Source organism: Pygocentrus nattereri, chromosome 10, assembly GCF_015220715.1.
Source record: "Pygocentrus nattereri isolate fPygNat1 chromosome 10, fPygNat1.pri, whole genome shotgun sequence".
Classification (NCBI taxonomy): domain Eukaryota; kingdom Metazoa; phylum Chordata; class Actinopteri; order Characiformes; family Serrasalmidae; genus Pygocentrus; species Pygocentrus nattereri.
In genome coordinates this window covers 23073747-23086995 of record NC_051220.1, presented here as the reverse complement: position 1 = coordinate 23086995, position 13249 = coordinate 23073747, and the positions used below count along the sequence as shown (strand labels likewise).

Here is a 13249-nt window from a genome sequence, read left to right as displayed (position 1 = left end):
ACATTTGCACACCTGTATGACCACACACACTAACTTCTATACAGTTATTAAAAACCATTCTGTTTTTGAACTATACTGCTTTGTAGAAGGATTGTTTGTGATTATTATTATTTACTATATAAATTATTAGTAAATCACACCAACCCTAACATTGCCCTTTTGATCACCACGGCTTTGAATGGTGACTGATCATGTGTGTGTTTGTTTTTAGATGACTATGACAACCTGAGTATAAAGATGGACCCTGCTGTGGTCAGTTGGCAGATTCCACCCTTCCTCTTGGTCTGCAGGGCAGGAAACCTGTTTAGGGAGGAAACTGACCTGACAATTCACATGCAAAACTCTAACGGCAGACTTCCCAGTGTCAGCAAATTCTATTTCAATAACTATGCTCATTGCTCCCTTTGTTTCCCATTATTAAACCTTGACACCTTTTTTCCTCCCTTGGGGCGCAGGGGTTGTTGCCCTACATAAGGTTTATAGTCAGCTGCAGTGCCCAGTATATCAGTGAACTTCACAAGCCTAAAATGAGGAGTGAAACGAGTAAAGATTGAAATTGCAAAAAAAAAGTATACAAATGATATGCTATACAGACAATTCTATATCTACACATTACACATACAGAAGCTTTTATGACATCCCATTCTAAATACATAGGCATTAATATGGAGTTGGTCCCCCCTCTTTGCAGCTATAACAGTTTCCACTTTTCTGGGAAGCTTTCTACAAGATTTTATAGGGTGTCTGTAGGAATTTTGCTCATTCTTCCAAAAGAGCATTTGTGACATCAGACACTGATGTTGAACGGAGAGGGCCTGGCTTGTGATTTCCATTTAAGTTCATCGTGTTTGATGGGCTTAAGGTCAGGGCTCTGTGAGGGCCAGTCAAGTTCTTCCACACCAAATTCATCCAACCATGCCTTTATGTACCATGCATTGCCAATGCCTTCCCCAGACTGTTCCCAGAAAGTTGTAAGCATACAATTGTCCAAAATGTCTTGGTCTGCTAAAGCATTAAGATTTCCCTTCACTGGAACAAAGGGGTCTAGGCCAACCCTTGAAAAACAACCACATAGTATTATCCCTCCTCCACCAAACTTTACAATGGCACAATGCAGTCAGGCAAGTAACATTCTCTTTGCATTTGCCAAACCCAGACTTGTCCATCAGACTGCCAGATAGAGAAGCGCGATTTGTGACTCCACACATGTTTTCACTGCTCCAGAGTCTAGTGGCAGTGTGCTTTACACCACTCCATCCAAAGCTTGGCATTGTGTTTGGTGATGTAAGCCTTACATGCAGCTGTTCGACCACGGAAACCCATGTCACGAAGCTCCTGATATATTTTTTGTGTTGATGTTAATGACAGAGGAGGTTTGGAACTCTGCAGTTATTGAGTCAGCAGAGTGTTGATTACTTTTATGCACTATGTGAGCTCTCAATGATCCCACTTTGTAACTTCACATGATCTGCCATTTCTTGGCTGAGTTACTGTGGTTCCTAAATTTTTCAATAATACCACACACAGTTGATCATTACAGGACCTAGCTCAAATTCAGTGAACTCTTTAGAACAACTCATTCTTTCATGAAAAAACAAAACAAAAAAATAACTGTATGGCTAGGTGATGATTTTATACACCTGTGGCAATAGGACTGAATGAAAACACCCGAATTCAATGACTCAGAAGTGTGTCCTAACATCTTGGTCCATATAATGTATGTTTTAATCTCTTGATGTTAAACTGTTCTTACACTACATACACCAGTGAGCTCATCCAAAGTAGCTGGCAAGATAAACCATTCTTGTTTGTGTTTTCCCCTCAATAAGAGACATCTTTTTAACATTACTTTCAACAGAAAGCCCCTGGGTTTTCCAGCAAACACAAATCATGGTTCATCTGAAGCCCCTCTATAAAAAGGGATAGAGGCAAAAAACAGTACTACGGAAGAGTTTCATGGGAACAGAAAGAGTGGAGAGGACGGGTGGTGCACCACTAACAATGCTGTGGTCAAGCTTTTATGGTCAATTAATTTCTTCTCATTTTGATTTTCCCGCTTGGCCTGAGCAGCACGAAACAGACAGAAGACCATAATCACAGAGCACACACTGGCATGTGACCTAGAGCAAAGTAAACATTAAAGACATGAAAATATCATATGCTTTTCTTGTTTCATAGAAGTTGACTAATGTGACATAAACATGATTCTGAACAAAACAGCCCAAAACGTTATAATAAATAAAAAGATGCCCACATTGTATTTCTTTGCCCTGGAGATTAAATCATGTTCTTTTCTAAATATACAAACTGGACAGGACAATCCTAAAATCCATCTGACTTACTTCCATATGGCTCAGCCAATATAAAACAGATTTAATAACTAGCATGGACAAGAGAGATGAAAGCCTGCAATATGTAATGGTAAGGATGACTTTTGAGGAGTTGCACACTCCCTCTACAGGTCAGTAGCCTATACTGCAGAAATGTTTAGAAAAAAAAGTGTGCATAATGTGTTTGTTAACTGTACTTTTTTTTTAACACAACTATTGGAATGCAATTTCAGAGTTGTCATTTTAAATACAAAAGTTCACACTATGCTCATAGTGTGATTGTATGAAGAACAAGATGATATATGGCTTAAAAAAAAACCCAAAAGATTTTATGAGGTCTATGACAGGGTATTTAGATTAACTGCAGGTGACAAGTGAAAGTTACACATATCTCCTCATTCTCTCAAGCTTTCAGTCTCAATCTCAACCATTCTTCTTGAGATTATAGATATTATGATATGGATATTCACTCCTAGGTCAAAGATCCTTTGAAGTGTAGACGTGATTTGCATTGCTCCTTACAATGTACAGCCCCGTCTCTTAAACACCCCAGGGGGAGATTACTCCATGTGGCTAAAACTTGTAAAACTTCTTTTATGTGGAAAAAACCACACACCTTCCTCCTCACAGTCTCTAAACATTATGGGCAGATGCCAAGTCTCATGAGGAGAAAATACGAAGCAAGGGCCAGTATAGTGTTCAGGTAAGTTGCTTATGCTTTAACTTCTTATAAGTGCCACTTTATTTACAATTTATTCAGAGGCGCAGCACACAAAAGCCCAATGTGAAGTCTTCCACCTCTAGCTGAGCAGAGGTTGAAAGAGGGGAATGTTTTGAGCACGCTCCCCCTTCCCCTCTTACACACCCACACACACCCTGGAGAGTTGTAATAAACGTTGTCTGTAAATCTTCCCCCTTCACCATTCCCTCTTCTAACTTTTTTTTTTGTAAACAACTTCTTTTCTTCTCCCTAGCTCTGCTTATTTCGTCCTCCACTAATCACCCAGAGAGTGACACTGCACGTATGCACAGCGAACAGCTGCACAGTCATGGAACAGGAGGATGAAGACTTTTGTTTGCCACAATGGATTTGGATACAGTTACATTCAAAGGATTTCATAGTTCTCACTGTTATCTAGAAGCAGAATGACTATATGAACTTTATGAGGTCACCCGGGTCTTGAGTTTCTTTTGCAGTCACTAAAATATCCTGAAATACTAGTCTGCTAGGCAACTTCTAGTCGGGCCTTGACATTTCTTCATGTGAAGCAGTATGAACAATCACCTGTTCTCAAATTGTGCACCTAAAATCCTTACATTACTACGTTTGGTATGTTTGGTAATCAAAGCACAGTGCACAATGCCATTTAATCTGCAGTAATATGATCTGAGTAAAGCTGTGTTGTTGTATGTGCTGGACCACACTCTTTGTAAAGGGTTAAATAAGCCAGGAGCACCGGAAAGTCCCACATGTGACGTTTGAGGAGAACAATTAAGTGCTGGCTACATTAATTACACAGCGGATATGTAGCTGAAGGCCAAGGATACAATCAAGGGTAGTGTCTTGAAATAAACAAGTTCTCTGAGTCCAGCTGTAATTATTTAAATAATGTCAGTGTTGTAAGAATTTGAATAGTCATGTTATGGAATGTTGGTGCAATAAGGTGGACAAGTGTGAGCAGAAAAGTGTCTAAAACTGCAACATGGCAGCAAACAAAAACAAAAATCCACTTTTTAAACACAGGTATAGTCTTATTAATCAAATACACAAATCTTCTGAATAGTATGCACTTGATTCAATCACTGAAGTTAACTGTAAAGTGTTGCTCATAAAATCAAACAGTTGTACATGTGAGTAAAGTCGAAGGCTAAACTATAGTAAGATCACATAAGCTATGGTTATAGTAAGAGCCAAAAAGAAGATTCCATTATCTCCCACCTAACAGTGCAAACTGTTTTGTGCGTTCATTAATCCTCATTGTTGCATGCATGAAGTTTCGCCGCAGCAGCAGCAGCAGCGCATGTACGAGATCAAGATCTTCTGTTTCAAATCCCGGGTACTGCAAGGTCTGAGCTGAAGAGGGAGGGAGAAAAACTTGATTCACAAGAAAAAAAAGAGGCAGAAAGAAACGCCCTAAACTATTGACGCTCTCTTAGCTCCTCCTGCATGCTTTTATAAAGGAAATGCTGGGCGCGCAAGCAGGGTAGAGGGGGTTCTCTGTGAGGGCAAAAAAAAGGAAAAGTTCACAGGACAAGAACCCGTTTGTAAAGCATCGTCATATCGCAGTAGTTTCGCGCCTTTTCGCTGTTACTTTCCTCCTTTCGAAGATGACCACGGCTGTAGTGCCGCCTCTTTTTGACTTCAGCGAAGTTATCAACAACAACAACAACAAGGTACGGGAAGTTTTGCTGTCCTACGTAGCCAGTTAGCCCAGCTAGCTTTAACTTGGTGCTGTGGAATGTGAGACACGAGTGGCTGTTTAGGCGCGTGAGCTGGCGTCCTTTTGGTAGCATAACGTGTTTTTAAAAGAGTTCTGGTTAAAAACTGCCCTTGTTTTCGTGAGGCTATGGTTTTGTGTGGAGATAACAGGTAGTCTTATAGGTGCTGTTTTAGCTGAAGCAGAGTCGCTGCAGACCGAGATTTGTTGGGCCCAGCTCACCGCAGCACTCGCGCTACGGGCTCGTGAAGTTCACGTGTTCACTCGCGACATTTTACCGTTAAATTTCGGAGGGAGTGAAACGCGTTTGAACGGGAGCGGCCAAGTCAGTATACCAGCATCAGCGATGAATGGGAGACGTAACTTAACCGCTGTACCCTACTCGGCCGAACCTTAAAAGTTTGTTGTTGTAGGTCACAGTTTCCACTTTAATAACAGCAAAATGACGGAAACGAATAATGTTGTTAAAAAGAAAACAGGACGGTCTCCTGACCTAGATAAACCCTGGCAGAGAACTGTCTGAAACTTGTAGAAATCGCGACTTGATCTGGCGAACTTGAGAACTAAGATTGCCTACTTATTGTGCTTGTAAATCAGTTACGCCTTTAGTCAAGTTGCTTACTAACTGGCGAGCTCTCTAACTTGATGTTTTCCAGGCGATACGTCAAGAACTATTAGTCCTGGTAAAGCTGGATATCTAGCCAGCTAACGTTCGTCTAGATCCCTGCCGAGACTGTTCTCCACACTTTAAACACATTACACGTTATAATGGCCTCTACAATTATTTTGCACGTGGCAAAGAGGGTTGTTGAATAGACAGCAGCTATCGTAGACAAGTTAATGGTCGGATCACCACTTTCAAGCCTTTAAATCGAAGTACAGTAAATTTTATTTCTTGCAAATGTCGCACACTGTGCGTTGAGCTTTACAGCCTTATGCTAAAGGCCAATGAAAAGAGTATTGTTTATATTAAATGAAGAGGAGAGAAAGGCAGGTGGACATCTAAAGTAGATATTGCCTGTTGAAGACCATCAACTTGGACTTTGTTATCGGTGTCGCGAAGATACAGAGAAATTCCCTTGTACGATACAGAACTTTCATTAAGGCCACAGAGCGTGGTTAGTTCTTCCACATGAGCCTGTTGCGCTCGCTCGTCTCCCTGCGTTACATGTACTCAAGCGGCCATGCATTCCTCTGGTGGGCAACTTGCCAAACCAGCTGCTCCATAGGCCTGTATTTCCTCACTGGTTTAAAATAACATTAACCAAAGGTTGTATGCAGCAACGCTGTATATCTAGGAGTTTGATGTACTATTTCATTCATGCCTTGTCTAAGATTTCCAGACAAGGCTGTTTAAATTAGCATGATGTGACTTTTTTTTCTTTTTTCTCAGACTTCACTGAGGTAAACCGTATTCTCAACATTTCAATGTCTCTTTCGTTTGCAGAACAACAAAATGCTGAATTACAATAATAACATACTCAGTTCTCCACACACCATATCTCTGCCCTGCACTGGAGCAAATCTTCCCATCTCCAACCCCACTGGGAGCCTGCTGGACAGGAAGGCTGTGGGGACACCCTCCATTGGTGGAGTTTACCAACGACGGCACTCAGTCACTTTGCCCAGCAGCAAGCTCAACCAGAACCAATTCCTGAACAAGGCAGACCCAACCTTGCTGGGGACAGGGATGGGTAGCACTGGTGGTAGCAACAAAGAAAACCGCCTCCGAGACCGCTCTTTCTCAGAGACTGGGGACCGCCTGCTGCAGAAATGTACAGGCCTTGGAGGCAGCCAGGTCAACTCCAGCCGCTATAAAACGGAGCTCTGCAGGCCCTTTGAGGAGAATGGTGCCTGCAAGTATGGCGACAAGTGCCAGTTTGCCCATGGCATTCATGAGCTGCGTAGCCTCACCCGCCATCCCAAGTACAAGACAGAGCTCTGCAGAACCTTCCACACCATCGGCTTCTGCCCCTACGGGCCCCGCTGCCACTTCATCCATAATGCAGAAGAACGCCGTGGGCCTCCTCCTGCCCCGTCCCCACTCTCCACTTCCAACAAGCTGGAGAGACCACGTCTACAGCACAGCTACAGTTTTGCTGGGTTCCCCAGCTCTGGTGGCTTGAGAGACAGCCCCACCTCTGTCACCCCTCCCCCCATGTTCTCTCCAGATGAGCTGCCCGAATGGCCCAGCAGCAATCCCTTCACATATTCCAGCCAGGAGCTGGCCAACCTCTTTGGCCCCAGCTTGGGAAGTGGACCCTCGTCTGCAGCTGATCCCACTGCCCACACACCATCCTCTCCATCTACAACTCCTTACTACTTCAGGCCCATGTCGGAGTCTCCTCACCTTTTCGAGTCTCCGTCCAGCCAGCCAGACTCCCTCTCTGACCAGGAGGGTTACCAGAGCAGCTCGGGTAGCAGCCTGAGTGGCTCAGAATCGCCCGTCCTTGACACCACACGCCGACTGCCCATCTTCAGCAGGCTCTCCGTCTCAGATGACTGAGGTGACCATTCCTGCATTGCACGCAGTAGTAGTGGTCAGAAAGCATGAGGGACAAATACTCCCTCTACCTCCTGCCTACTCTTTAGCCTTCTAGAGGCAGTAGACTTCCCTCGTTCTATCACTTAGGCTTTAAAAAAAGATGCAAAAAACCAACAAAAAAGATGCAGTGAATTAAGGGAACTCCTTTTGAATTTATTTAACCACAACAAGCAAAAACTCCCTCTTCGGCCCAAAAGCCTGTTTGCTGCCTTGGCCTCATCTCATAGACGGCCTGCCATGACATGTGTGACTGTGCCAAAACAACTAGAACAGGAAGTGGAATGGTGAAAGGTAAGAGACTGTTGTGCCAGGTACTACTGCTTCAGTAGTGCATAGCAGAGCCACAGGTGGCATGTTGAGGGAGTAGTTCTGCGCTGAGGACCCTTTTTCCCCCTTTTATAGCACCACTCAACTCAAGGACACTCTCCTAACTAGCTGAATGGGTTTGCTAGAGTCTCGCTTAGATCATTCACAGCTGTCTGAATGCAGACCAACGTAAGAAAAAAGGAAATAAAAGTGCCTGGGGTTCATCATGCAAGTGTTGAGGTGAAAGGACTACTGTCATGTTTTTGTTTTGTTTGTTTGCCCCCCCCCCGTTAGTTTCTTACAGCCTGATGTAGTAGCTCTTGCTCTGAGCATTTTACCACCCTCCTGTTAGATGGCAGATATGAGTCTGCAGGAAGGACTTCTCATGAGGTTGAAAATGGGAGTTCAAGAATATATTTGGCACGTTTTGGTTTTAACATGTGCTGCCTGCTCTGGCTTTCTCACAAAACTAGCGCAAAACCCTGAGATTGGGTGCCTTCACTCAATAATGAACAATTTTTGCTGTCCCCACCCCATTGTGGCTGGTCACTTGGTGTTTGTTGGGAAGGGAATGCCTAACTGGCTATTAAACTTTAAAGACTTTCTACCCACCTTCCAATCAGCAGAGGGGAATTCCAGCATTCTCAAGGTGCAGCTGAACTTCCTGTGACTTTATTTAGATCTCCAAGCTAATTTGCTTTTCCATAGAATCTGCTCAGATGATCACTTTGTAATTTCATCACATCTTTCCACCTCTTTTGTTTGACTTATTGTCATTGTTTATTATGGTTATTATATTATTATTATTATTATTATTATTATTATTATTATTATTATTATTATTGTTGTTGTTGTTTGGAAAAGAGAACTTTCAAGACAGAAGGTTTTGCTTGTCACTGCTTATTTAACTTATCAAACATATTTATTGGTGATCATATGCATTTTTTTGTTAATTTTGTTTGTATTTATCTTGATAATGAAACGATAGAATATATTTTCTTTTATGTTAAATTATGATCTTCTGTATTAATCTTAAGATTGTGAAGACTTGTCAACTTTCTTTTTTCACAGTTTAATATATTGTACTACAATTACTTGTTTGCAACTACACTTTGATAAAAATGAAACTTAATTTAAAGAAAAAACAAAAAAATCCTCTGCATTTTGATTATTTATTGTAGATTTTTCATTCTTTTTCCCAAATATTGGACTGCAAAACCATTAGGCCTAATGTTTCCTTGATGTAGATATTTGGACTCACTAGAAAGCTTGACATCAGTACATTCATCTTTTAATTCTTTAGTCAATCTTCAGTTGTTGCGCCCCTTTTGTTTAAGTTGAGGCAAGTTTAGTCCTCACATGTAGCACCCCACCCCCCACCCCCCCTTAGTACCAGAGATGGTAGCGGAAGATACAGCACCAGTTTGAAATACTGAACTGTATACTGTGAGTTCTAGATATCTTGTCAGAATATCTCAAGGAGACACATTTTATCAGAACGTTGTTACTAGAGACAGAAGTGAGTTCAATTCAAGTTGGACTTTAATGGCCTTAAAGCTTCTGCTTCCATTTAAGTATCACCTGAAGTGCATTCTGTTGTTGCATTTGTGTTCATTGAGATGATTGTGGTGTGAGATCAATGCAGGTTACAAAACTTCAGTGTTAAAAGCAGTTCTTCCAGTTACATGTGTGAATTAGATGAATTGCAGGCAATAACTGTGACCAAATGGGCTGGAGAATAGGTGTCCTTTATTTTCGTTTCTAATTGGTTTTTGGAACCCTTCTTCCAGCCCAAATGTAAAGTGCCTCTTTTTATACATTCCATTGAGCTTACGCTCCCTGCCTTGAATAATGATGCAGACGATGATTAAAATACGTTTGAGTAGTTATTCCTTGTTTCCTCGATGGAATTGAAGATTGAGAAGATTTGGTTAACAGGATAGACACAACGAAAGTATCTAGCCTAAACTGTTGAATGTAATTTTTTTTTTTTTTTTTTTTTTAAACAGCTTTTGCTGTTCACTACAGTAATTTCTATGAGTTTATATAAAATTGATTGATTGATTGCTTTGTTATGACTGATTGCAGTTAAAACCAATAAACCCCATATTTTTCAAAAAATTTATAGGCTGGAGTGTTTTTTGTACGTTGGACTATGTGGACATCACATTGGATGAGTACGAGTGAATGTGTGCCTCACTAGCAAATACTATTAAAACGATTACATAAATTGCAGTAATAATGCAGTGATTGTGCAGAGGAAAGTGTTTCTGGCAAGCGCTGTCATAGCTGGCTCCATTCTGATTTCTGATCATTATGCCTTTCCTAATCATTGTGAAGATGATTGGGCAACATAAATGCTAAAAAGGTCTGGGTACAGCATATTATGGAACACCAATTTCTGTCTGTGTTTAGAAATGAGGGAGTTACTAAGAGAAGCATGATCATTGGTAGTCTGGAGAGGATTGGTGGGGTATTGACCGGACCAAGATCAAACTTCAACTGAGTATAGCTGATTACACAGAGGAAATGGTGGTAAATGTCCATGGATTCTCCTAAACAGCTGACTAATTCATCAGAATTCCAGACTACTCCCAGAAGAGCCATGTACTGAGAATCAAGCTGTCAGAAAAATTAGAATTGAGGTGATGCTGAAATTCTGAGGGCCACCATATGATTGTGATTGCTTAGCCTTCTCTCTCAAGCTGTATAAAGAGCTAGCCTGTTGTGATTTGCTATTATGTAACCCCATCAAAGTTAACTGAATATTCTCTTTTATACACCCATACAATATTTCACTGCAGATTTTTTATTTCTGGTGATCCTGAGATCTAAATCTAAAAGGCTGGAGAAGCATATAAACCAAATGTATTTTCCTCTGCTTTTAGGCCCAACTACACAAAAATGTAATATATAGATGTAAATGTAATGATAATTATTTTATGTTTGACATAGGCCTGCTAGTTTTAAAATGAGTTATAGAAGGCCATATGCGCAAAACGTCAAAACAAAAAAAAAAAACAGGCATGCCAAATACCAACAGCGTTAAATGTGGCACAGTGTGTCTTTATCTCTCAGGTGAGTGGCAGTGGAAGAGTTAGCTATCAACCACCATATCTTCCGGACTGTGTGCTCTTTGAGCACATGCCTCATGCGTGATATGAAACAAAGAGCTGTTTCCTGTTTATGAGGTGCATGCTAAGTGTATGTATGAGCTACACTGATATGTGCACATTACAAAAGTGCTGCAGGATGTGGCTTTACTCTGAAGGTGAAGGGTGGAGGTGTGTGTGTGTGTATGTGTGTGCGAGTTCTTTATATAGGCAAACCTACAATGCAAACTCTCCAGAACATGGTGTAGGTTGCTTTCCATCACCTGCACAATGGAAATTAGACAGATGCTGAGAACGCTATTGTATGCTAATTATGTACGGTAATAACTCCAGGCAAAGCTGACAATCTGTTCTCTGCACTATGTAGCTAGATTGAGCAATGTTCCTACAGTTGGTAGACTTTGTAATGCTTCTATCAGAGTTTACTCTACGTCTCTGTTTGAGAAGCAAGAAAGTAAACAGTAAATTTCCAAATTCTGCTCTTTCCCTGCTTGTGTGTGGATGCGTAGATCTGTGTACATGTACAATACTAGTAGAATGTCAGAGAAAGGCTTGAATATTGTTCATAATATAGAGATGGCATTTCAGTATCAATAGGTATCAGTATCGAACTAATATCAGCAAGAAAGTTTAATAAAGACCTAATTTATTCATATTCACAGTGTTCTGTGATGCTGTTAGCTTGGTTTGTGTTTTGAGCATGATAGACCACTTTGATGTTCATTTTAAGGGAAGTGCTTCAGTTAAAAATCATTTATTTAAACTTTAGCAGTTTGTAAATAAATGTTGAATCAGTTTCATCTGACATTCAAGGTTTCAATATCGGTATTTCAGAAAAGAGGTATCATTCTATATCTATCATACAATTTGGCCTTTTCCCTGCACTAACACATGACTAACTCCCTGATGAATCTGGCAATTGAATTGAAGTGCTGTAATAATGTGAAAATGTGATGTGGCCCTTGAGGAGTAGATTTTTAGGAGCACTGTTCTGATGGAACTTCAAACATGTGAAACTATCAGAACTTGTTCTAATGGCTAAAATAGCCCTGTTGTATGCATTCTATCCACAAAAATCCTACCAAACAGTTAACAAATAATAGCTAACTTGTAAACAAAACTATCTGTTGGCTCACATCCTCCCAGACAGTTTAAGATTACAACATAGGAAAACCTGTTGACAGAGAAGAGAATATGCTGATACCTTTATCTGCATATATCTTAGTTAAGATCTGAAGCACTAGGCCATTACAACAGCTATAGCATGTCTAGTGATAAACTACCATTTAGTGAAATATACTGTCTAAGCCTGTGTATAATTTGGCTCTGAGAATCTACGCTGATAGAACAAGTCTGGTAGCCAGACTAGTCATTAATAAAACTTTTCACTGTCATCAATAAAATGTCTCTCAGATTGGAGATTTAGTTCATTTCACACTTTGGTTGTGTAGCCATGTAATGATTCTCATAGTCACTCAGATTCACCTTAGCCTCCTGGCAGTCATCTCGTCACATGCTCTTTTTCTTTTACTGCTGTAAAACAACCTTCGACCTACGAAAAAGAGAATCATAGGGGGGAAAGCTGAGGGTTAAGGAGAACTTGAAGTATGTGTGGTTTCAAAAACGTGTGGTTTGGGAAATGGTTGCCTGTGTTTTCTCCGAGAACCCTGAGCAGCATCTGCAGTGCTGCTCTGGCTTCAGCCTAGCTGTTGATAAGATCAGAGAGAAGTTTCAGTAGAGTCAGAGCCAATAGAGTGGTTTCATTCTATCACAGCTCAAATGTGCAGCTTGTGTACTGCACTGGGCTAAAGTACAGTACAGGCATCTCTGAGAGCTCATGGCCAGTATGAGGTCAGCAACTCACTGCTGGCAACACTGCAGTAAAACGCTTTGAAAAGTAAGCAGGTAGAAGGCCATAAACAGGACTAAATGCTCCAAACAGTGTCTGTTCAGAACAAAAGGCAATTATTATCTCCTGCATGTGTAAATCTGTATGAGGGCCGCATGATCAATCCGCAGTATGCAAATAAGTTTCTAACGAGTTTATTGTGCTGTGTTGAGTGTTTGCATGAATTAAGTATTGCACATAATCCAACAATAATGAATGGTTTTCTTTAGAAATAATTTAACTACATTACATCAAATGTATCTTGATGTTTTTTGAACATATTTTGAGCATATTATAATTTAATTTTAATATATATATGGTGGCGTGGTGGGTAGCGCTGTCGCCTCACAGGTAGCGCTGTCGCCAGGTGACCGGGGTCCTCTCTGTGTGGAGTTTGCATGTTCTCCCTTTGGCTGCGTCGGTTTCCTCCCACAGTCCATAGACATGCAGTCAGGCCAATTGCCCCTTGGTGTGAGTGTGTGAGTGACTGTCTGTGTCTGTCTGTCTGCCCTGCGATGGACTGGCGACCTGCCAGGGTGTATCCTGCCTTCCGCCCGAAGACTGCTGGGATAGGCTCCAGCACCCCTCCGCGACACTGACGGAGAAGCGGCTTAGAAAATGGAGTAGTC

General features: G+C 41.2%; 1 protein-coding gene across 1 annotated transcript; it reads left to right on the top strand.

Annotated features, from left to right (window-relative positions):
* The first annotated feature begins 4521 nt into the window (after positions 1–4521).
* On the top strand, positions 4522–9740 carry zfp36l1a (zinc finger protein 36, C3H type-like 1a). The gene is made up of 2 exons (XM_017694502.1): positions 4522–4724; positions 6216–9740. The coding sequence occupies exons 1-2, from the start codon at positions 4659–4661 to the stop codon at positions 7272–7274; spliced, it is 1125 nt and encodes a 374-aa protein (XP_017549991.1). The 5' UTR covers positions 4522–4658; the 3' UTR covers positions 7275–9740.
* The last annotated feature ends 3509 nt before the right edge of the window (positions 9741–13249 follow it).

Bases quoted from the DNA above. Each gene is read 5' to 3' on its own strand.
- zfp36l1a (XM_017694502.1), top strand. From the start codon at position 4,659: ATGACCACGGCTGTAGTGCCGCCTCTTTTTGACTTCAGCGAAGTTATC. The intron at 4,725-6,215 runs GTACGGGAAGTT...TTTCGTTTGCAG, and splicing joins TCAACAACAACAACAACAAG to AACAACAAAATGCTGAATTA.